Genomic DNA, 25,566 nt, shown 5'->3' on the forward strand with positions numbered 1-25,566 from the left:
CAGTAATAAGTCGGATGTCGCTGCGGCATACAAAATTCCGAGGTGCACTCTCAGCATGATCTTGAAGAATAAGGGGGAGCTTAGGACTAATGTAGACAAACGACTCAGTGGCCGTGGTGCCCGATGCATATGCATGGCCGTGCATAAGACTTCGAGGTAGCCATGTACAATTGGTTCATCCAAAACTGCTTCAGACGTGCCGGCTTCTGCATGCCTGGTGACAACACTGAAAATTCTGCTTTGACAAAGCCATTGCCAGTGTTGCCAAAGTTTGGTGCGAGCTGTCAGGATTTCCGGATGCCATTGACAGATCAATGGTCGATGAGTTTGTGAGTGCGGATGATGGTGTCGCGACCACGGGAGAGCCTGAAAACAAACACTACATTGCCAACATCGTACCGAGCCCAAGTGAAAGCGGGCACAATGAGGAAAGCAATGACAGTCCTTCGCCCACATCCTCTAAGGTGATTGGTACACTCGCACTAGTCCGGTGCTTCTGTGCGAAAGTGGGAGGTTGCGGCCTCAGCTGCTCTGACTGCTTAGACAATGCAGACAAGTGTGCTGTCGCAAGCCGCACAGTTGCCCAAGCAGAAGAAGACAAAAGACTATTTCACACGAAACTAAGCTTGTTTCATCCATAAAGTGCTTTTATGACGTCCAATTCTTTAGCAGGCTTATAGTGAATTATGCCCTGTATTGAACTGATAGGCATTTTTTTGCAAGTCCGATATAACCGGGTTCGACTGAATAACATTAGAGACTACATAGACGCTTTCAGAGAAGAGAAAATCATCATTAGTAGTAAGAAATAATGCTTTTGGGCATTATTTGGCACTTTTTTATTGCCCCACCACTACATAAAATGTGTATCAATTAATGTATTATCAACGTCGAATGTTAAAGCTTAAATAATCTAGTGTTTATATTACTACGCACATGATGTAGGCACTTCAACTCTTTCCTTGACTTAAGGCTGTTAAGCTCACCTCGCATTTGCCAACGTCAAGGGCTCGAAGCCTTGGACACGAGCGAGCCAGGACTTCCAGAGTGGCATCCGAGACTGCCTCACAGCCTCGAGCATTGAGGTAGCGTAACCGGTAGCAGTGCCGGCACACCTGCTTCAGCCCAGCATCCGACACCCTCTCACACTTGGCCACGCTCAGATAGCGTAGGTGCGGACCCAATTTGGCTAGCTCATACAGGCCAAAGTCTGTCACCTAGAATGAATGGTTGACAAAATATATATATATTTGCAGCACAGCCTCTCGCAATCACCGAACAGTCATAGCATGTTTAAAAAGTAAAAATATTTTATAGGATCAAAAATTACCGAATTGTATACAGCATATTTCTGCCATTCTTGAAAGTAGAAACAGAAACACAAAGAGTGAAGATAAAAAAATGTATATGCTGTTCATCCCCTCAAATATATGTGACAATAGAGTTGATGGCTAAGAGAGTTGATAAGTGGGACACAAAGAAAACACGCTGACGTAGACTTCCACCTGAGTTCACTCGAAAACACCTTATACAGCAAACCGACAAAGTTCAAAGTATTGCCTTTCCGTTCCCACCCTCCTCAACTATGATAATCACATAGGAGAAGCGCAAACATAAAAAATTTGGGGGCTGGTTTGACGAAGTTCCCAATGCGCAGCTCTCCTGTTGGCTCAGTGGACTGGCATGCCTTACGACTGGCTGTTGCTACGGTGACAGGTGCACCGGTTGCGATTTATTGTTCTAGAAAATGAACACTGACATGTGTGGTTGCCAGGAGTGCTTATGAAGCTTTGCCAAACCAGTATCACACTGTTCAGGCAGTTTGGCGACACATTTCGGGTCCGTGAAAATGGTACAACCGTCCAGCGGAGCCTCTGTTGGACACGCAACACAGTACTGCTTGCACTCCGTGGGGCTGTATAAAAACGGCTGTGGTAAATGAAAAATTATACACATGCATATGCGCTGTCTCCAGTCACAGTAAGAGCACTAAGATGTCTAGTAACTGTACTGGCAACCATCCACAACTGTTTCTGCTGGTGCTGTGGCAATTTGGGGCCTTCCACACTGTTACATTTTTCCCAGCTGTTGCTTTTCCCCCCAAAGTCCTTCAAAAAACTTATCAGCGGGGTACTACTGTATGTACCAAATAACACTCCGCACCAAACCATGAGAAGTTAGTCTTGATCGCCTCATCCCCCCTTTAATGTGATCGTAACAGGAGGTCCCAACCAGCACCCATATGGGGCAAAACATTTGTTCCTCCAATCCTGAAATTGCCTCATTGGATAATTTGAACTTGACTGGTCGGCACAAACACGCAGAACCCAAATGATGACCTCAATGGCTGGAGCGTCTGTCTTGGAGGTGCTAGGGGACAGTGAAGGCATCTTATTACCGGCCAAAAATGAATAATTCGGCCTGCCCCAGGAAGATATTTAAGCGAAAACGACACCTCACAATGAGTGATTACAGTATTTACCTATTTCGAATCTGTGCATTTTTTGCTCAAGGCAATTGGTCCAAAAATTGCCTTCACGATGCAGTCAGATACAAAACTATGTTCAAACATTTGCATCTGCTCACTGTCACAACCAGCAAAATCACAAGATGGCAACAGAACAAGTTCTCAAGTAGAATGGCTACGACGAGGTGCCACTATCAGTCCGATTACAAAAGCTTATTCAAAAGATGGGTTTCGAAGTTTCTGAGAATTGCACGTATCGCAGGATGAACTAATGTTAATCTAAGTTTGGGCCCCTATCCAGTTTGTGATTGTTGCAGTTGTTTGTTAAATGCCGCATATCAAATGTGCAACGAGTGGTCCACAGTCAATGATAAAGTGCTGTCTCATGGGTGGGCATCATATTTATCCTTCGTTTAGGAGCTCATTTCTATGTTAGTTTACTAATTTGAACCCTTTCGTGGGCAATTTAGAATCTAGCAAATGCGCTGCCAAATGATACAGTGGTGGGTGGAAGTGTTTTTTCTGGCTCTTTGTTAATTTAACCTGCCAAATAATTCTGTCAATTTCACAAATCCCTCCAAGGTCAAATTAACGAAAGCCACCTGTAGTGTGAAGTTAAACAACCAACATTAAGATTATCGTAACTAAAGCAAGAGAAAGCAGCCTGTACCAATATTGTTTTTTAATGTGTGACCTGCTCCCACATAAGCTGCCTGGTAATGCCGTGAAGCCCCACTCAAAGGTACAGTTCATGTATAACTTGCACTCCCCCTTTTCAGTTGAAATTGAAATTTATGGCACCATGTTATGCAAAAAAAAAAAAAAAAAAAAAAACTCATGTTAATTTCTCTACACCAGACAAAAAACCAGAGAGTGCAACACAGAATGTGTGCCTTGCCTGGACGCAGTCACTGATGCTGAGCTCCCTCAGCACAACACAGTAGCTGGCCACACACTTTAGTGCAGCATCAGTCAGCCGTACACAGCGCCGCAAGAAGAGATGTGTGAGCTGCGGGCACGCTCTGGCCAGGGCTTTCAGCCCAGAGTCCTCCAAGGCTTGACAGTCGGTAAGGTCGATGTACTGCAGATACAGTTGGTTTCCGCCCGAGGGAGCCAGGCCACCAAGGGACTCATTCATTTCCAAGTTCGCCCCATGCCTCGGACGTATACTTGTCACCTGGTAGCAGCCTGCACACGCAGCAAGGCCAACAGTACGTTAGAATTCATGTGGCCTACAGAGGAAAACTTCCCTGTTCAAGTTCGGGCTGCTCAATTCCTCATTGTGCCGCAGAGGTAAAGCTCTGCATAAACAATCTCAACATACTCTGGGATTGCCAGCACTATAGTACCACCATGCTATTAGTACGATTCTGTGTTCTTGTAGTTTAATTTTCCCACAAAAATAGAGTTTCTTGGCCTTTTTTAGCATGATCGCCCTCAAGGTGCCAAAATCCAAAGTTGTTTCGGATAAGTCAAAATCTTCACATTTTTTTAAGAGGCAGTGTTTTCCAGATTTTATTAGAATACAAAAACACCTAACCCCAGCTATAACAACTAACAAAGACCATTTTCTCGGGGCCATGCAAAGCAATGGGCCCTGTTACTTGGACTTCATGTCAAGTTTTACACACACACACACACACACACACACACACACACACGCACGCACGCACGCACGCACGAACGCACGAACGCACGCACGCACGCACGAACGAACGCACGCACGCACGCACGCACGCACCAACTGTGCCTGAAAACCACTGATTATCTAGCACAGTAATATCCAACCTGCAAAATATACTTTTCCAATAACAAAAGACAATAAAAATGTGCTTGAAATCTTGCTCAGTAACATTTTCTGCAGTTCATGTTTCTTCTGGCTGCACTCGCATGCATGCAGCAGCCGCAGCAATTTCCGGAATAAAGCAAGCCAATGTATTGTGCCATCACGATGCATACACCACCTGGGCACCAACAGCAATATTGATTTATGCATTATATTATTACATTATATTACATTAATTTATTATATTGTATTATTAGTATGCATTACATTAAATTATTCAAGGAGCTCTGACACTTGCCAGTATTTCTCACAAGGTGTTGAGAGTTCCTTTAAGTGGACACTAATATAACCAACCCTTATATATAGCTTTCATTGATTACGAAAAAGCGTTTGATTTACTCGAAACCTCAGCAAGCAGTCATGGAGGCATTACGGAATCAGGGTGTAGATGAGCCATATGTAAAGATACTGGAAGATACCTATAGCGGCTCCACAGCCACCGTAGTCCTCCATAAAGAAAGCAACAAAATCCCAATAAAGAAAGGCATCAGGTAGGGAGATACAATCTCGCCAATGCTATTCACAGCGTGTTTACAAGAGGTATTCAGAGACCTGGAGTGGGAAGAATTGGGGATAAGAGTGAATGGCGAATACCTCAGTAACTTGCGATTTGATGACGATATTGCCTTGCTTAGTAACTCAGGGGACCAATTGCAATGCATGCTCACTGACCTGGAGAGGCAAAGCAGAAGGGTGGGTCTAAAAATTAATCTACAGAAAACTAAAGTAATGTTTAACAGTCTCTGAAGAGAACAGCAGTTTACGATAGGCAGCGAGGCACTGGAAGTGGTAAGGGAATACATCTATTTAGGGCAGGTAGTGACCATGGATCCGGATTATGAGACTGAAATAATCAGAAGAATAAGAATGGGCTGGATTGTGTTTGGCAGGCATTCTCAGATCATGAACAGCAGGTTGCCATTATCCCTCAAGAGAAAAGTGTATAATAGCTGTGTCTTACCAGTACTCACCTACGGGGCAGAAACCTGGAGGCTTACGAAAAGGGTTCTACTTAAATTGAGGACGACGGAACAAGCTATGGAAAGAATGATGGGTGTAACGTTAAGGGTTAAGAAAAGAGCAGATTGGGTGAGGGAACAAACGCGAGTTAATGACATTTTAGTTGAAATCAAGAAAAAGAAATGGGCATGGGCAGGACATGTAATGAGGAGGGAAGATAACCGATGGTCATTAAGGGTTGCGGACTGGATTCCAAGGGAAGCGCAGCGTAGCAGGGGGCGGCAGAAAGTTAGGTGGGTGGATGACATTAAGAAGTTTGCAGGGACAACATGGCGACAATTAGTACATGACCGGGGCAGTTGGAGAAGTATGGTAGAGGCCTTTGCCCTGCAGTGGGCGTAACCAAGCTGATGATGATGATGAAAGAAAAGCACTAAATCAGTTCAGACGGACAAAGCATTCTTTGACAACTATTTTCACTCACTTTGTTATGTTTATTACTAGGAGAAAAAATGAAGGTCAATGTTCACGTTTTTGAATTTTTGTCAGAACCTCTGCAATGGTATGTCATTGTGAATACAGATTTCGAAGTTTTGTATATGGGCCTCGTCGCCTCGGTAAAGGTTCGCGAAACTTGACAAGTTCAATTTTTATTGCCTTTGTGATACAATGTAGTCCATTTTTTTACTGATAAACAATTGACGAGGTCTTAGCAGACAGCGCCAAGATCTGCGACCGTCGCAGCGAACTGGAGCAGGAACTTGCAGGTGGTGTTGCCACCAGTCTTTCGTTCATGCGGCTTTCCCAGCTTACCAAGCTTCTCGTGGTAAGAATGGCTTTATTGGTGTTCATCATCATCATCATCATCATCATCATCATCATCATCATCATCATCATCAGCCTGGTTACGCCCACTGCAGGGCAAAGGCCTCTCCCATGCTTCTCCAACAACCCCGGTCATGTACTAATTGTGGCCATGCCGTCCCTGCAAACTTCTTAATCTCATCCGCCCACCTAACTTTCTGCCGCCCCCTGCTACGCTTCCCTTCCCTTGGGATCCAGTCCGTAACCCTTAATGACCATCGGTTATCTTCCCTCCTCATTACATGTCCTGCCCATTGGTGTTATAGAAGGGCAATTTACAAATACAGGTGAAACCAGTTTTCTCTGTAGCGGCGCGTAAAAGAAAACATGAAATGTCATCCTCTCTCAGCCCCATTTCATACAGTGAAACCCCAGTTACAGTACTGGCCTCTGAAGCTGTTAATACACACGAACCTGGCTGCCCATACATGATTAAGAGGACTGCCTTGTGCATCGTCCTTTCTGCAAACATGCAAGCCCAAAACAGATGTCAACAAGAAACCATAATATCTAAACATGCCAAAAGGCATGAAAAATGCCATAAAGAGAGGCAATGGGTTCATTCCGATTGTCTGGAGTTTCTTTAACCTGCACCCAAAACCTCAGAACATGAAAATTTTTGCATTCTGTCCATATAGGAATGTGGCCATGACCACAGCATTTGCAATTATGAACACTGAATCACTATACAAGAAATACGACTCATATGATGAATGCTTGATTAACTTGTACACAGTCAATGACCGATTTTTTGGACGGCCGATTTTTCATGCATGCCCGATAATTCGGACGCCTTTGCGGCACCACCACATACACCACAGAGTCAATGAAAGGTTTAGTATTGTGCCATGACAATGCGTATGCTGCATGCAATCACTTTGCAGAATGTAGCAGTGCGTGTCACATCAGGGCTTTTATTACTAGGAAATACCTACGTACACGAGCGAGCGAGCGAGCGTCGTTAGATGCCAGGCACGTTGGAGTGCGTTGGCCCCGTCTGCCAGTGCCTCGAACCATCGGTCGACCTATATATGCTGTTCTCGCCAACGTGATGTAACTTGTGCGCATGTTCACGCTACGGCGGACTACATTCAGGCTTTTAAAAGACACCACATTTAATATGGATGCAATACATGAGTCATATCGATAAAAAAATTCGGTGCCATTCCACTACGTGAAGAAGGATGATCAGCAAAGCTGTGAATGTGGGCAGCGGGTCAGCCTGGCATTGCACTATCTTATAGATCGGGCCACGTATGGGGAGTGCTTAACGCCTGCTTTACCTCCGCTGCGGGTCGGCCCGGCATAGTGTTATCTTCGGGATCGGGCCACGTATGGGGAGGGCTTAACGTCTGCTTCATCTCCGCCGTGGGTCAGCCCAGTATTGCACTATCTTTAGTATCGGCCCACGCATGAAAAATAGTTGGTCTATGTCCACGGAGACTAGATCTGCCAGAACCTAGCCATAAAAAGCTTTGGTGTAATAAAAACTGATTACTTGCTTTCTGAGGCTGGCACTGCCATTTGCGACCAACTGTGCCAACAGGAGGTTGAGCCTTCCGCGCAACAGTGCACATTGACCAAATTCTCAAAAACAAAGTCCATATTTTTTGCTATAGATTCCCACCATGCAGGATCCTGGAAATTTCTGCAATTTCGGATGCAAAAAAACCTTCGCGGTGGAGGACATCATTTTCAATACATGCGGCAGGCCACACCTTTTTTCTTTCTTTTTTATCCAGCAGTCATGGTATTTCTTAATTATACACGCGTGCACTCGCCGTCTTCTATCACAGTACAAGAACTGATAAGCCTAATAAGTGTACTGGCAGGGCTTAAAAGCTATTTAGGACGTACCTGCGGTGATTTGAGCCCTTGGGGGCAGTAGAAGGCACACATTCATTTTTTGAGACATCCCAATTTTTCGGACGTTTCCGCGGACCCTAGTGAGTTCGAAAAATCGGACACTGAGAGCATTGACTCCCTTGGGAGGAAAGGAAATGTCTAAACTGTATGAGGCTTGAAAGCAGACTGTTTCAGAAGAGAAAGGGCCTCCCCTCTTGCGGAGAGAAAAGCGCTGGTTGCATGCCTAGACGCCTGAGCCATGGCAGAGACAAGATGCTGATGCTAGCGGTATCACGCTACACCTGCAGGTGTCATCACCGCAAGAGTTCTTCAAAGACAGAGACAGTCTAACCAATATGTGCGGCCTATGTGGCCCAGCGCAAGGCCCATCGCTAAAAGGGCTTGTCCCCACTAGACCACAGAGCAAGTATACATAAAAAAAAAAAAAAATGTGGCAAGAACAGAAAACAGGGAGGCTAGATTTCAAAGCGAGCCAGACTCATGTGGTCAAGAGAAATATTTTTCTCTTTGTCATGAATACAGATGGTTGGCATTTTGTCCAATCACGAGAGCACAAGATAAGGTTCATTAAAGGCAGGAGTCAAATTCGGCATGCCCAGAAACGTGTGGATGTGTCCATTGTTGGGGAGCAGACAGAACCCATGCTGGTTGTGGCTGATACATGGTATGGTAGGTTGCAGGTGCTCCACCAGGCATGCCACCTCTCTATGTGTTGTGATGGTGTCAGCACAGAGCTTGGCCGCTCACCAAACAATTCACCGGGTATGCAGATTGTATAGCTGTACAGCATCTATGCTGCACTAAATCCCATGTCTTCTTTTAAAGAGGTGTGCTGGCCCAACAGCACAAGAGTGAGCTTTTCCACCCATAGCCACCAATTCGGCTTGACCATTAGGGATGCCTTCATTTGCGGGTGTAGGTGTTCCACCATTCCATTGGTCTCTGGGCGGTAAGCCGTGGTGCATTAAGGCTGCGCACCAAGGAGCCTTGCAAGCACAGAGAAGGAATTGCTCTGAAATTGTTGGCCGTGATCAGTTGTAATGTGCAGCGGGCAACGATAAAGCAAGACCAGACACAAGCACCTGTGCTGAAGGGAAATTGTCTTGGGCCACCTTGAGTATTGATTGACACGTGAGAAAGTAATTGTAGCCCTGTCATGGAGGAAGAGGTCCTACCAGGTCCGAGTAACGTGAGTGAAATGATACTCTGGTGGCTGAAATGGTTGAAGTTCTGTGCACACGATGGCGAGTCACTTCGATGGCTTGATATGTTTGGCAGGTTTTGACCCATTTTCGAACACCCTCCTTAACTCCAGGCCATACAAAGCAGCCAGTGACGAGTCGTGCAGATTCCTGGCTGGTTGAAGCTGTGGAGGCTGTCAAACACCACACGTTGGGACGAGAGAGGATCGAAGGGTTGAGGAGCTTTTTTTTTCAAAGTGCCACTTGTCATCACAGTCATGGTGCATGGTAGCGGAATTTCTGAAAGCACAAGTGCTGACAGGTGTTGCTGCAACTCGTTCAGCTCTGGATCTTCCAGCTAGGAAGCAGCTAATGCCTCAGAGCATCGATGTACAGACAGCTTCAATATGGAACAGTGCATCAACTGCTTGATTTTTGAGTCCCGAGATGTGACGAAATGAATGAAAGTTGTCATAGTTCTCCTTCTGAATAGGGGGAGCTATTGTTTCCAAACATGTACATTAATGGCTTGTGATCAGTTAGAATGTGAAAAGTACGACCTTCAAGGAAGAAACAGAAATGCTTGATAACGCAATAAGTTGCCAGCATCTCTTTTTCAAAGGTGCTGTAGTACAATTCCGCAAGTTTGAGACGTTTCGAAAGGACACCTGTCAGTCTCCAATCTTTGTCGTCTTGCTGTTGTAGCAGTGCTCCTGTTGCCGTCATTGAAGCATCAGCCATGAGGCGTGTTCGCACATCAGGAAGTGGGCGCATCTGAAGCATTGCTGTGGCTAGCTGAATTTTGGTATCTTGGAAGGCTTTCTTGTGCTCTGCTAACCAGTGAAACTCAGGTGCTTTCCTTTTTCCAGTCATGGCGCACCAAGTTTGTTAGTGACTGGAGACTTTGAGCACAGGATGGAATGATGCACTAATGAAAATTGATGAGCCCAAGGAATTAAAGCTATCTGTAGAAAGAGCTTGATACTGGAAAATCTTTGACTGCCTGCATCCAGGTTTTCCAGTGGCATGATGCTTTGTGCAGCGATGTCCAAGAAAATCAAGTGCTTTAACCTCAAAAATGCATTTCTCGGGATTTGAAACAAGTCTGTTCAACCCTCAGAAGAGGAGGAACAGATGATCTTGATGATCTTGGTGATCATCTGGCGTGCTGCTGGCAATCACAATGTCATCTAAACAGATAAAGACAAAGGTCAGTCCACGAGTCACTTCACCCATAAATCACAGGAACCTTTGGGACATGTTCTTTAGGCCATAAGACATGCGGACAAATGCAATGAGGCCGAAAGGTGTTATGGCCATCTTAGTGTCATTCAGCTTCACAGGAATCTGATAAGCAGCCATATGATCTATCTTTGAGTAGATTGTTGTGCCCGCAAGACGAGTGCTGAAGCCATGGATATGAGCATGAGGGTACTGGTCTGGCATGGTCCAAGTATTCAATGTACAATAAATGCCCACAGGGCCATCCGTTGCCTGGTTCTTGCCAAGGCATTATGTGTAGGGTCGAAGACCAGTTGCTGGCGGAAGGCCAAATTATACCCAACTGGAGCATATGTTTGAACTCGCAGCGGGTGACTTTTAGCCTCACCCCAGCAAGCATCCATGGTCTTGCGGCAAGAGGTGGGCGAGTGGAGATGAATGCACCTTGTGCTTGATGGGCAGCTCAGTGTTTTACAGTTTGGTGATGAAAGGAAATTTGGCCAGAATCATTTCAAAAGTTGACTCGGGATGGAAAGTGCAGATGCCAGAAGAGGACAGGTAGGATTTCAATACCAGGACAACAAGCGACGTGATGTCCTTAAAATGGCTGCCACGAACGCTTACATAAGGATTGAAGTGGCTCAAGAAGTCCACTCCCAGGATGACAAAAGTGGCATTGGCATACCTGCCAACCTGGCGAGATCAAAAATCGGGAGCCAATGGGGGCGGGGGGGGGGAGGGGGGGGTTTCGTTCAAACTTTCAGGCAGTGTTCGGCGAGTCCTTTTGCAGGGACCTTGCAGTAGCAGACTTTGCTCACTTCAAAAATTTGTTTGAGTAGCTTTGCTCAAAACATGGTCCAGAGTGACGGCCCTTCACTAACAGCAGGTGTTGGAGGGTTGTGTTGGACACCCATGAGCGGAATTCAGTCCTAGTTTCTCACGCCGTGCCAAAAATACTCTCGCACACTGCGTAGCTATGCAGTATCAAGAGTAAATCCAGCATCACCTTAGCAACTCGGTGAAACATATTTTCCATCAGTGTTTTTCATTTTTCCAACCATAGACTACTGTACATCTCACCTTTCTTCATTCAGAATGTCCTCTGGAAGACTATGCCTGTAGAGTGGCAAACTCAGCTTCGAGAGAATCTAAAGCGTCTTCAGGAGATTCACTAGAAATCTCAGGGCAGCAGCTGAGGGAAACTCTGAATAAAGAAACGAACACTCGAAAGCGATGCCTGTGAAATAAATTTCAAGTTGGCCACCTCCGCATTCTTCAGAGTTGCGTCCACATCCATAACGATTTGCCTCGTCGCATTTCGGAACCATTTTCCGCAGAAGAGGCCCACCGTGGTCGCTGACACTAAGGGGTAGGTTGTGTTTGGCAAGGAATCCTGTAAACAGGCTCTCCACATGTATGACACTGCTGTCGCAGTTGTTCCAGAGAAAGTTCACTATGTTGTCTTGCTGCTCAGCAGTGACAACATAGCTTTGATGCTTCGTCGTAGAAACATGCAGTTTGAAGTCAGCTTTGCCACCGTGAGGCATGCTGACGTCGCATCCACACGTTGTACAAAATGCGAAATGGTCTCCTTTCCTTGATGTCAAAGAGCACGGAAATTCGGAAGTGTAAGATCGCAAAAACTTCTGCAAATACCTTTTCTTGGGCTTTGATAGCACCATGGCATCAAGCACACGAGGTTTCTAACTTTACATGGTGCACCGCACACACACGGCCTAGCCAACAATAATCATACACACAAGCAGTAGTAACAATGCACCAAGGAGGAAGGCATGCATGAAATGCAAGAGCTACATTGGCTCTGGCTTTGGTCGGCTTACTAGGCACCGTAGTCAGCTTCTTAGTCAATGATACCGATAGCGCTAGTGCAGCCGTTGTTGCTGATGCTGACGATTACGATGTGGCTGTAGATTCCGTTGTGCCGGTTTCGCAAAAACCATTATTGCGCAAACAGAGACCCCTTTTTGGGAGATATAAGACAGTGATCGTACAATTGGAAAGTTCAGTAAAAAATCGGGAGTCTCCCAGGTGAATCGGGAGGGTTGGCAGGTATGCATTGGCCTCGATGAATGTCCATCTGAACAAGCTCCAGAGTTCAACATCAATCATCATTGACCGAACTAGATACAGTATAACCTGGTTGATATGCTGCCGTTACACACGTTTTCCTGGTGCCAACGTTTGCAATCGAGAACACAAAAAATGACCTAAAAGAGTTACGCTCATTTTTTACTGGTTCATATGTTCTCGGATTTTTCGGCACCAATGTTCAGCACATCGCCAAACTGCGATCGTATGATGTTTTCCAGCTGCAAGATCCCATGTAAGCAAAAAAGAGATGCATGCGATCAACAACAGTATATAGCTGGCCGCTGCAGTAGCTTCACCACGATACTCATCCGCCAGTCTCACGGGAAAACGCCGACGCGCACTCACGTCTCTGATTTTGGTACCAGCAAATCTCCGCCCGGGTCACCGTACGCCACATTCACAGCTATTGCCGCCAAACCTATTGCGATAAGCATCTTCACCTATCTGTTTTACAGTGTGTGGTGTGCAGTTCCAATGGCCATGTACTGTACACTTTTAGAAGGTGATAATCCACATGCATCGCTGTTCCCTGCTACAGGCGACGCAATGTGGCAATCACGCTTCGATTCGGTGGCATCTGGCGTGTCGTTCACCAGCTCGATTACGTCTCGGTTTACCGCCGCCTTCTTAAAACACCGCTGCAAAGCAGAACAACAGAACGCTTCTGGGCCGCCGGAGCACCACCAGCTCCACGCACGTCGGCATCTCGTGCCGCAACGATCTGCGCGACGCTTCGCATTACATAGATGAGAACAATAGTTGAGTCAGATTTTTTTTATTTACTTTGGGTCGTACATTTTCTGGGTTAGTATGTTTTTCCCCGCAGTTCTTTCCAAAGCATATGAACAAGGTTCTACTGTATGTTGTAATAGCAGTACTATTAACTGCAAGCAACGTGTAAACAGACTTGTGCTGGTGATCTCTATCCATTACAGGGATGATTGACAACTTGGCTCAATCGTCAACTACTAGGCGGGCGCTGGGGATGCAGTCGAAAACGAAAAGGTGGCTTGAACGTGGGCCGGTGTCACATGACACCGTTAACGACTGGCCAGAGTGTTCCCCACCCACGAGCAAGGTTGTGTGCAGCGAATAATTTGCTGGCAGAAACGGCGGTGACACCAGCAAACAACTTGGTCTGCTTCCCTTGAATTAGCTGCAGGATTGCGGGTTTCCACCATGGAACGAAGAATGAGTGCACGTAGAATTTAGGTGGGGTTAGTGGATAAGGCGAGCTTTTCCGTGGCCATAGCAAGTTGATCCACTTTCGCCTCCAATCGAGACGAGTAATCTGCCTTTTCCGATGTTCTTTCACCACCAATGGGCAAATGTGATGGAGCACAGCAGTGCGAGATGCGGTCAACGAGCTGAGCCAGGGCGTTCGAGAGCCACGTCATCAGAGCCAGCGAGGATAATTTGTGTTGACTGTGACAGTCACTGTAGGAACAGCTTGCAAAGCAATGGGAGCTGGCACTCTTCGGAAGCTTGCTCTCCCAGCAGCTGACACATTTGTTGAAGCAATTGCAATGGCCAGTGATCTTTGAGCTCTTCCCTGTAAAGGAGTTCCTGGAGTCAGCTAGGCTCTTACACCTCAAGTCGTTTGAGGACAGGGCTCCTCAGCTCACCGAAGACATTTTTCAATGGGGCAGACGACAGCATGTCTTCGATGGCATCAGTGACATTGAGGGTCAGCATGGCTACAATGTGGAGGTACTTTGATGCCTGGGATGTGATGCGCCGCATTTGAAATCTGGCCTCAAGCTGACTAAAACACACTCAGTGAGCTGACAGTCTCTTTTGAGTCAGTCATGGTTGCTGCTCAGTAGAAAGTGCAAGAGTCACCACTTTTGTCATGCGTTCACTCTGTTGGCAGGAAAGAAAACTTTACTGTTCAAGGTTTGAAAGGAAACTTGATTTCAGAAGTCAATGGGTCTCCCTCTCAGGAAGAGGAGCCGCCACTGGAGGCTAGTCAGAAACTAGCATCTAGCTAGCATCCAGAGACCAGATGCTAGCAGTTATCGGGTTACATCTACTCGCCACCACAGAAGCCACGGACCATCAAACTAATATTCACGGCGTCTGTGGCCCGGCTGATCACTACAAAACTTTTTTTGGCCCATTATAAGTATACTTTGCCAGGGTATGTAATGCTACTACCAAAGAAATTTTCTAAGGTGAAAGCCAGAATTTTTACTGAAGGTCTTTCTTCAAAAGGCCCTTTTCTTTCAGAAACTTTGTCATAGATCAATACAAACTACATGATATTTGCAGCTACTTGTTGGGTCTATGTAAATAAATTGCTGCTCCCTTCCAAACACTCCCTTCCCCTGCAAAATTTGTGAATGGGTGCCTCTTTTAGTCTAGGCTGTCAGTGACAAGTTCTTCAATGTGTTTCTGTTGGCACTATGATGCTTTTCTCCTATCCCTGTGAAACGATAGCTGCTCATATACAGTCGACTCCCGTTAATACGAAGTTCACGGGGACCGCAAAAAACTTAGAATTAAACGAACTTCCAATTAAGCACAAAACACAAAAAACAGCACTTTATTTGTGGCGAAATCGAGTATTTTCTCTAAGAAAAATAGTCGGTCATCTTGCTTTGCTTCTTCTTGCCGAATCGCGCTGCTAAAAGCAAGTTCTGCGGGCTGTAGATGTGGCGGAACGCTTCTTCCGCGTTACCTTCAGCGGCAAAGAAGCGCTCCGCAAGAGCAAGGCCCGCGGCTACATCGGCAGCCTTAGGTTGCGGCTCGCCTTCAACGTCGCTTCCTGGGGCCGAATAATCTCTACAATTTCGCTATCCGTCAGCGCACCGCACGTTTCGACCGCCTTGTCTACGGCGACGTAATCTTCAAAATTGACGTCCCCGAGAGCATCACCAAAATCGGTGCCGTCAAGCTCGCTTGTTGACGCTTCCTACGCTGAAATTTCAGAGGCATCCTCCGAAGAAGCTGCCACAAAACCGCAAGCCCTGAAGCAGTTTGCGATTGTTTCTTGCTTCACACGATCCCATGCTCGCGTCAACATGTGGATGGCACTAAGCAGGCTCACCTCGTACTTTGTGGCGCTATCCATACACAAAATCATGCGCTCGAGGAGGTGCCGCCTGTACAGGACTAACATTCTTGATGATGCCTTGGTCCATTGGCTGCAAAACAGCCGTTGTGTTTGCAGGCAAAAATGCGAGGCGTATTGCACTCAAGGCTGGCACATTCACGTGAGCACTGCAGTGATCGACAAGGAACAACACCTTGCGGTTCGAAGCAGCAAACTTGCGGTCCAATTTGCTTATCCAGCTCTTGAAGATTTCGGCCGTCATCCACGCTTTTTTGTTCGCCTCATAGTCCACAGGCAGCGTCTTCACGCCTTTAAAACATCTCGGCTTCGTGGCTTTCCCGATCACAAGTAACCGACATCGTTCCGTGCCAGTCATGTTTGCCGCGATCAGCACCGACACTCTCTCCTTGCTGCGTTTGCCCCCAGCACAGTCGTCGTCCTTGAATGTCAGGGTCTTCTCTGGTAGAAGCCGATAGAAGAGTGCAGTCTCATCTGCATTGAAGATGTCTTCCGGTCTGTATTTGGAGAGATATTCACGCAGCTTTCCGTCCTTCCACGTGGCGCATGTTTCCTGGTTAACGGACGCCTTTTCACCACACACGCTCTTGAAAACCAGGTCATGGTGATCTTTAAAGCGCGTCAGCCATCCATCTGACGAAACGAAGTCATCGATCCCCAACATTGCTGCAAGCGTTCGGGCTTTCATCGCAACGATGTCTCCGCTGAGAGGAAGTTTGTTGCTCCTGGCCTCCCTAATCCAAACCAGCAGAGCCTTCTCCAACTCTGGGTAAGCGCCGCTGCGCATTCGCTTCTGAGAAGTCTTGAACTTGTTGTTCTCAAATGCATCCATTATTGTGCGCTTGTTCTTGATGTAGTTAGAGAGCGTGTTCGGCTTGATCCCGTACTTCCGCGCTATGTCTTGTTTGGCGGCACCTCCCTTCTCAACTTCCTTCAAAACCTCGACTTTCGTTGCCAGGTCGAGCGTGCAATAAGAACCACGGTTTGCCATGGCTATAAACTGCATGACTAGGTACAGTCAATTCCGAATCACTCGTGGAACAACCTAGCCTACGTGCTTCCCGCACAAAGGCGCTCGACCAAAACACACGCCTCGACATACGCTGCGCACGCTGCAAGACTAATCTCGCACAATCTCGCCACTGCCAGTATGCAGTGCTGCGTGCACCTATGGCACCCGCGTGGCCTCCGCGATCAGCTCCGGCCACGTGCGGCAGCCGCGCGTGGCCTCCGGCGGGAGCCGCTTTGCCTCCCGCCGGAGTTGATCGCGGAGGCCACGGCAGCCGTAGCAATGAATAATCGCGCCGCTCCAAGAAGGATGGCGTTGCGGGCGGCTGCTGTGGCGATGACACCAACGCGGAGCATGGAACTGTTGCAACACTTGAAAAATTGCACATTCTACCAAAGAATGACGGTCACCTCGAGGATCCCGGCTGAAAATTAACTTCCAATTAAACAATATTACTGGATGAGGACTTCGAATTATCGAGCGATTTTTTCTATAGGATTACATGCAAAACTGACGGGACCAGCACTTCACTTCTAATTAACCGAAAATTCCAATTAAGCGGCTTCGAATTATCGGGAGTCGACTGTATATATATATATATATATATAGAAACACTGAGAATTCAAAGAACATGCTTCTTTGATTTCACTGGTCTCTGATAACAAATATTATTCAGAAGGGGCGAAAGTTTTTGGACTGTCTTCCCTGGACATTTCTCTGCAGGCAGCTTTTTCATAAAGGCCAAAGAATGTGTGAAGCACGTCAGTCTATTGGGCAATTTTGATTCTGCCTTGAATTACTGATATTATTCTTTTTGTTGTTGTTGTTTTCTCAGTGAATTGTAACAGATAATGCAGCATCAGCCCACAGCTCACCAGTGACATCGAGGCGTGACAAGTTGAGGCAGCGTGTGACCACTTCTGAAACACCCACATCCGTGACTTGGGAACAACCGCGCACTTCTAGCGTCCGCAGCTGGGGACACCTCCGAGCCGCCGCACTTAGGCCACTGTCGGTTAGGCACAGGCAGCCACTCAGGCAGATGCGCTCTACAGCAGAACACACACCAGGAGTATCCCGGCTCAGCAACCGGAAAATGGTGCGCAAGCCTGCAGTGACAAAATGTACAATGGAACAAAGTATCTTGCGGTAACTCGGAGGAGGCTCTTGTGAAACAAACATCAGACAAAGCACTACTAGAATCTGACAGGAGACCCTCAGCCCTCATGGCACTTAAGAGTGCCAACGATTATAGAACATACTCCCAATTACCACTAAGGTCTGAATCCGAGCTAGCTGGTAAGGCAACGTCATTGAATAAAACAGCGCCTAATTGCCCTTTCATTGCCCAATGAAGCAGTGCCCCAATTGCCTAATTGCCCATTCAGCATGGCACTTCCACGAGTCAGCATCCGTTATATATTACACATTACACTCAAGCTGCTATTTCAAGCATTCAAAATCAAATCATATTATGATAAGCTTAACATGCATAAGTGACCACACTAGCTTTGAAAAATGTCATAATGTGAGGAAAGTGGCTCCAGATTATTTTTGACCATTTGCCCTTAAGGTTAAGTACACGTGTGTTTTTACGTTCTGCACCCTTCTATGCCGCCACTTCAGCTGGGAATCGAACCCATGACTATGTCCTCAACAGCACTCAGTAAGATGGCATAGGACAAAAGGGGCTCTCAGTCTCCATCACATGACACTGACCCTGGTCGACGGGCAGGTGCTCAGATGCCAACACAATGCTGGTCCACAAGCGAGGCTCCCAGGCAAGGAAGTACCATCGCCGACAGACGCGTGCGCACCGACACAGCTCGTCGCTCGAAAGGCAGGCAAGAACACGAAGCAGCAGGTCATCTGGCAGTCGGTCAAAGAGGCAGCTTTTTGCCGATGGTCGCTGGTGGTGACTGTTGCTTGTGGCTGTGGTCGGCCAGCCCGGTGCGGGCAACAGGGTGTGGTAGCCCAAGTCGCCAGGTGAGCTGCTACGAACCTTGGGGAGGGCACCACCAAGGCCTGACCCTCCTGCCACACACTCCATGGCTCAGCTGCCCCGACAACTGCTGCAGAGGGGTCCCCAGGATGCTCCAGGAACCCCTGTTGCAACAACATTAGCGAGATATAGCGCCACACTTTAATATAAATTTCACATTATAAAGCTCCTCTACGACATATCTGCTAGACAAACTAATGATAGCCAATTTGCCAATTTGTCTTTTACAACTTGTTCAATCAATCATTTCTCTTAACTAGTTCAGTAAACGAGGAGGACAAATAGCATATTCTTGACGCTACTTTCCAGTAGATGCCAACATTCCCTCTCATGAAGCACTTTTCTCGCTTTCTGCATTTCTGCACAACTAATCTGCTCACTTAAATGTATCACCATCCATTTTAAGTGCGGAACCTGCCATATGCAGTGCAATGTTTAATCCTGAAGTGCTGGCACATTTATTTTAGCAATTAGTGATGGTAGATTGCAATTAGCGGTTTGGAGAACTTGCAGTGCACAATTTCCTGATTGGAGGTTGGGTGCACAAGCTAAACATTCAAACGCAAATAGAGAGTGGATCAGAAACAAGGCCATTCTGTGAAGAAGCCCAGACTGCTTCACATAAAATAAGTGATGTCAACAAGAACTTTGAATGATGTACAAACTTAATGTTTTATTTCCCCTCTCAACTTGTCTGGTGGCCCCAGAGCTGTCCTGTTTGATGCACAGAGCAGTTGGCATGTGATGAAAAGCAATGGTATTCTGTGACCATCTCCCAAGACCGTCATTTTGGTTCAACACACCAACCACTCTCTCTCATATCAAACAATGTAGCAACCAGTGTTGGTAACCTTCTTTAACAATACTGCCAGGTTGCAGCCCCAAAGAATAAATTATTGTGAAAAGTACGTAAGTGACAATGTTAATGATTTGTATAAATTTTAGCCTTTTTATGTTTTAATTGTTTTAAGTTGTCTGATTCTTTTTATAAACTACAGCTGTAAATTGCCTCTCAGTGACAAGTCAATGCCTGTAATGTGAAAAAAAGAAAGCAACCCCCAATTTTCTAAAATAGCAACAAATCTAAAGATTGTACTTTGCTTAGAAAGGCAGCTTTCATGTATCCAGATGGCTCACTTATTAATCCCTTCTGTGCCATGCTATTATCCTGAATTCTGACCAAAAATGGCCATTTTCTTATTGATGAAAAGCAATTTAGTCAAGATAACAAGTGTATAGTTACACAAAATCTGAATGATTTATTGTAAAACTGAAGCTTAAGAGTGTTATACAAAATAATTGCAAGAAAGAAAAGTATCGCAAACGAGTTGAGCTCATCAGTGGTAGTTTTGCCAGAAATGTGCAGAAAAGCCCAGCTCATCCATGGCACAGAAGTGGTTAATAAGCTCTTTGGTATGTCTTTAGAAGCAGTGACAAATGAAGGTGCATAGTATATACCTCTTACATTAAAATCGGCGTGAGACATTGAACTTGGCCAAAGTTTCCGGAGAAATTTTACCTGGGCACAAATTTACTGGCTGTTTTTTATTTATGTCACTGCTAAAAAAGTTTGCTACGACTCCAAAAAGGTAAACTTGTTTGTTAAGGCGACTAAAAGCTTGTTAAATTTAGCAGCCTTGTTGCTAAGATACCAACACAGACCCCAACATATTTCGAATGCTATTTCTTCTGCACTGATGCCACAGGAATTCAGTTGATCGAGTACACGCATTTTGCATCGGTGCCTTTGTATTGGCGGTGAAAGTCTGGCCACTACCGAGAACCACAATAACAGGCAAAAGAGCTAAAGAAAGCTATTCATCTTAATAGAACATGGGCCCTCAGCTCCTATATGGGAGAAGGCAGGAGAGGATGTCACTTACAGGCCCTGGTCAAGGCAACAGGAGAGAGTCTCTGTGCAGGAAAGGTACCTTGCCTCCTGGCATCACTGCTTTATGGCATTTTATTTTTGCTTCTATCTCAGCTGCCAAACTCCTTCTTTAAAAATATTGCAGTAGAATGCTCTTTGAACAGCCCTTCAGAAGTTCTAGAGTACAACAAAAATTTCAAATGGGGCCTCGCAAGAGGCCCTTTAAACCTGTTATATCCCGATTTAGAAGCTTAGAAAGTAATGGCTACAAAATCATGACAGCAGGAGAGAAGGGGTTAAATGTGAAGAAAATATTTCCGACTTACACAGACTAGAGGAGAACTGCACTTTGCCATGGCTGCCCATTGCAGCAATGGTTCTGTCATGGCTCAAGCTCCTCAACATGCCCATCTGCAAGATAAGGAAAGCATATGAATACACCCGACAAGGATCTGTTAATAGATGCTACAAGAAGAACGTGATTTCACACTACAACAAATAGATCTCCAGTGTACTAGAACATTTGTGCAGCAAAATGTGGCCAGCAGCTGGTCCCTGTGGCTCTTATTTTGGACAATTCCCAATTTCATAAATGAAGGTGTACATCCATTCATGGCTACATGCAATATTTCAAACAAAACAAAACCGAGGCAGAAATAATTCTAGTACTTGCCGATACATTGGCTATATTTTTAAAGTTCTAATGTTCACTGGGTGTAACAAAACTTGAAATCTAATTACAGCCTGATTCGAGACAAGATGAGCATATTGCACATACTGTGGCGGTGATGGAGTTATCAAAAGATTAAAAAAATTGGACACTTGGAATAACTATGGGAAAAGCTGTGTACGGAGTCAAACTTTTTGCCTATGAAACTAACTAGAACAACACCTCCTGTGCCTGCTGTTTGGGACCCACATGCCCAAACATTAACAAACTAGAAAAAAATACCCAAAACCAATATGCAGCAAGGTTTATATATTATGCTTATGACTACCATATCTCACCAGCAGTTCTCATGTAAAAGGCAAATCTTGCACTAGGAGCTAGTTAGGCAGCACTGTCAAAGAATGAAATTATTTTATCTGCTTTAGCACCATAAATGAGGCACAGACAAAAAAGTTACCATTTCACCTTAAAGAAGTCACCAAGTAGTCAGTCATTCCATGCCCAGAACAGTAAGCTAGAAGTACGCAGTGTCTTAGGCACCAAGTAGAACGCAAGAAGAAGAGGACAGAATTGTGGTAGTTACAAATGAAATACTTCATTAAAACCACACAAATACTTATAAACAACCCTCACCCAGCTCACACATCCACAAAAACCTCAGGCAAGAAATGAAGAAGATGCAGACAACAATGCTGGACAGTGCAACCAAAGAGCAGCTGACACAATCATCCGAGTTCTTCAAGATATGGTATGCTTCCATAACTTCACATAACCTAAACACTGTGCTGGAACAAGACACACTTGCATTGTTAAACAATGGAAAGTAGCCACAGTTCACACAATGATCAGCCAAGTGGCTTCTGGCTTCCTTGATGATATAGTTAGCGTGCTCTCAATCTAACATTATGCACTTACCCATCTGCCCAACGTGTTTCTTTAACGTCATAACCAGACAGGAAAGCAAGCAGTGCATGCAAAGAAAGCTAACATTTCACAAAGAAACCCTCTAGCACACTAAAAGCTAGAAAGGAGAAGCTAAACAGGTAAATAAAGTGCACACTAATCTGGATGACAATCATCTTCATCCTATTTGACTTTCAGATGCATAATGGTTCGACTGAAATTACTTCTGAAGCAGCTATTCTTTCTGCATTTTTGTCTTGCGTAAGTTTTTCACAAGCTATGCAGCCCTGTTAGCAAAAATTTATCAGATGGTATGTCACTGTATGGTACCAGATATTGGAAAGAATTCAGACTCCTCAACTCCATAACTCCACCTAACACATAATCTACCCGGACGTCTACCCCGACAATGCGTGCCCCTCGTACGGGGTCATGGCGACACTCGCATACGTGCTCTGGGAGTGCATAAACGCTCCGCCCGACTCTATCTCCGACAAGTGGGAGAAGACCCAACGAAGCTCGCTCCTACTAGACCAGCAATGGGCCATTCAGCAGGCTCGCTCAGTGGCCGCCAGGTACTCCCTGTCGGTCCCTGCGTGGGAGATGCCCACTGCGCGCTGACGTGCGTCCTGCAGGACCTTTATTAAAGTTTGTCCAATCCAAACCCACAACTGCATTACATTTGCAATTGGCTAAAGTTGATTTACAGACTTCCTCCCAGAGTTACTAAAATTGCTTTAACAGGTCACATTAAATAGGGAGTCTGGGGACTCGAAATTCATCATTTCGTGATCAAAATTAAACATTAAAATTATCCAAGTAAGCGCTCAAAGGTGCATCACATCTAGCTCATTTGCTGTAGTGGGTAAATGCCATTGCTCCTAAACCGTGTGATTAACAGCAGCAATTTATTTATTTCATTTCCTAAATTTACATCACCCTCAAATGCACTGTTACATCAACAAAATGTCCTATCACTGCCGTTAATGCAAGCTGATATCAGAGGTAATTTCTTGGGCACCGAAGATTTTACGATGGCATGCTCAAGGCTACTTCCTGGCTAATCCCACCAGTTGTGGGTAAATGCCATATCTTGTAAGCAAGAACACGTATGCCACCTTTTAAGCCTAGGTTCCAAGAGAAACAGCCTAAGCAATTGCATCACTTGATGGAGGCCGAGAAAGAAGTCTCATTGAATAGCTGCGCTGAACTATACTCGTGCCTATCAAAAGTGAAGCAAAGGCCATATCCGTTGCAGCATGCGGGATGAATCCAACAAGAATGATGTCCAAGCATCTTCCACATCTATGAGTAGGCTCCCACCGCTGATGTTGGCACTTCATGCAGTCGGGTTGCTGCCACTATAGCAGCTTAATGTTTCACTCCGTAGACATTTCACGTGCACAGGTGGCTGCAGAGAGCTACATTGATTACCTTTTTCTTAATGAGCGCATTTCCCAGAAGCACTCCATGCGTAGTAAGCTTAGCTGTAAAATGACAAGGAAACCTAATCGGTGCACCCTCGTGTTCAGCTTAATTGGCTTCATAGTGCAATACGAGCAGCCTTCAATGTTCCGCTGCCAGTATGGGCACTGTGTGCACATGAACTAGTGCTTCTGCTGAGCATCTTGGTGCAAATTGTTGGGATACACCAGTCTGAGATAAGTGGACCATAAATGCTCCTTTAAAAATGTCTGCCGACTCTGGGTTGCAGAGGCTGTGCCTCTTCTTGTTGTGTGTGTACTTTTTGGCCCATAAAACCATAAACCCCGGTTACTATCAAATCAGCGCAGCAATAAAAATCCCACAGTCACGTCGGGGGTTTATGTGTGATCTTGCCGCAAGCATTTTGGCCAAGAGACTTTTGTTTCAGATAATATGTAGGTATGCACAGTAGTTGTAACAAAGAACATTAAAAATTTGATGAAAGCAAAAAATCAGATCTGTCCATGTGTAGCACGAAACTACAAAGAAATCCCACACAGGTTTCTCAGAAACAAAGCTTCGTAGTTGAAGAAAAACCCACACATTTCCATGGCAGTCCCTCTACCATCTGAGCTAATCAGGAGGCTAGCTGATCGCAGAGCAAGCACGAATTAATTGAACATTCGAACCACAAGAACAATGAATATGGCAAATCAGTTCTGCGGAATTCCGCAAGGTGGATGAAGTAAAAAAATACGAAATTTGATGCTCACAGTAACCTCAAGGATTGCAGTGCACACGTGACTGTCTCCTACTGACCTATCAATTTCAAGCTTATGTTCAAACTGCTGGGATGCACAGCTTTCTACAGCTTTCAAGTGATGAAAACTTCTGCTGTCACATTCAGTACATCAACTGGACCACATGGAGACAAAGTAAGCAAAAATAAAAGCATGAGTCAAGCAGCAGATAAGTAAATAAGTGATATCCAAATAGTGAAAGGTCCTATTAGAGTTGAGTGTGAATATTTGAGAAAAACGATCTATGAATATTCAACGAAATATAGAACATGTCATTTGTAAACAAAATGAAATGGATTAACCAGATTCCATTTTGTAAAAAAAAAAAAAAAGTGGAATATATACATTGACAATGTGTGTAATAGCATTTGCAATTGGACGTCTAGACAATTAAGGAGTTTTCAAATGAGAAAAAGTGCTTTAAGTTATCTAGAGCACCATAGAAATGGCAGTACTGAAACAAGGAAACAGCATGTGACCAAATGCCCCTAGACTGTTGTGTTCATTAAAGGAGAAAAAAGTCGCACACGTTTTAAAAGGGTGCAAACACGGTGAAACCAAATACCCACCGTGGTGGCTTAGCAGCTATGGCATTGCACTGTTAAGCACGAGGTGACAGGACCGAATCCCGGCCCCAGCTACTGCATTTCGATGGGGGTGAAATGCAAGAACGTTTATGTATTGCGCATTTGGTGCACATGAAAGAACCACAGGTGTCAAAATGAATTCCGAGTCCCCCATTACAGTGTGCCTCAATCAGATCATGGTTCTGGCACTCTTAACTCCACATCTTAATTTCTTTTTTTTAAATTGATTTAACGGCAACAAATTAGAAAAGGATGCCTAAAAGCGGGCAATTGTTTCTTAATGACTAGAATTTAATAGGCAGAAGTTGTTTTGCCATGTGCGTTCACCTACGTTATGGTGCCTCTATGGAGCAGAGTAATTTGGAACAGTGCTCAATTCCATCTTTTGTTTCTCCCCCGAGACTCCAATAAGTGCTCTTATCCCTTTAATTCAAAAGAAACAAACATTCGGCCATTTCAAACAATGAATAGCAGAGACTATCCCAGTTGTATTCGAATTTTTGAATATCCGCACACCCCTGGCAAACTGTGATGCAATTTCAAGGCCACTGTTCGCTGCCAGACTGGTGTTGATTATAATACAAAAGGAAGCTAATTGAGGCAGTGTAACAGGACAATGACAACAAAGGAGATGGATGCACACCACATGTCCTGTCTGTTTCCGTCTTTGTCCTCGTCCTGTTACGCTGCTTAAATCAGCCATGACCATG

General features: G+C 45.3%; 1 protein-coding gene across 2 annotated transcripts in view; it reads right to left on the bottom strand.

Annotated features, from left to right (window-relative positions):
• The window catches only part of LOC142582536 (F-box/LRR-repeat protein 7-like), a 94,566-nt gene that overhangs the window by 7,161 nt on the left and 61,839 nt on the right, over positions 1-25,566 (bottom strand). For both annotated transcript variants that reach the window (XM_075692367.1, XM_075692366.1), the window contains exons 2-6: positions 20,798-20,882; positions 18,319-18,705; positions 17,475-17,708; positions 3,366-3,655; positions 987-1,217 (exon numbers count right to left, since the gene is read on the bottom strand). In XM_075692367.1, the coding sequence (XP_075548482.1) occupies positions 987-1,217; positions 3,366-3,655; positions 17,475-17,708; positions 18,319-18,649 (1,086 nt within the window). In that variant the 5' untranslated portion in view covers positions 18,650-18,705; positions 20,798-20,882. The remainder of the gene's footprint in view (positions 1-986; positions 1,218-3,365; positions 3,656-17,474; positions 17,709-18,318; positions 18,706-20,797; positions 20,883-25,566) is intronic.

Source organism: Dermacentor variabilis, chromosome 5, assembly GCF_050947875.1.
Source record: "Dermacentor variabilis isolate Ectoservices chromosome 5, ASM5094787v1, whole genome shotgun sequence".
NCBI classification, from domain to species: Eukaryota; Metazoa; Arthropoda; class Arachnida; order Ixodida; family Ixodidae; genus Dermacentor; species Dermacentor variabilis.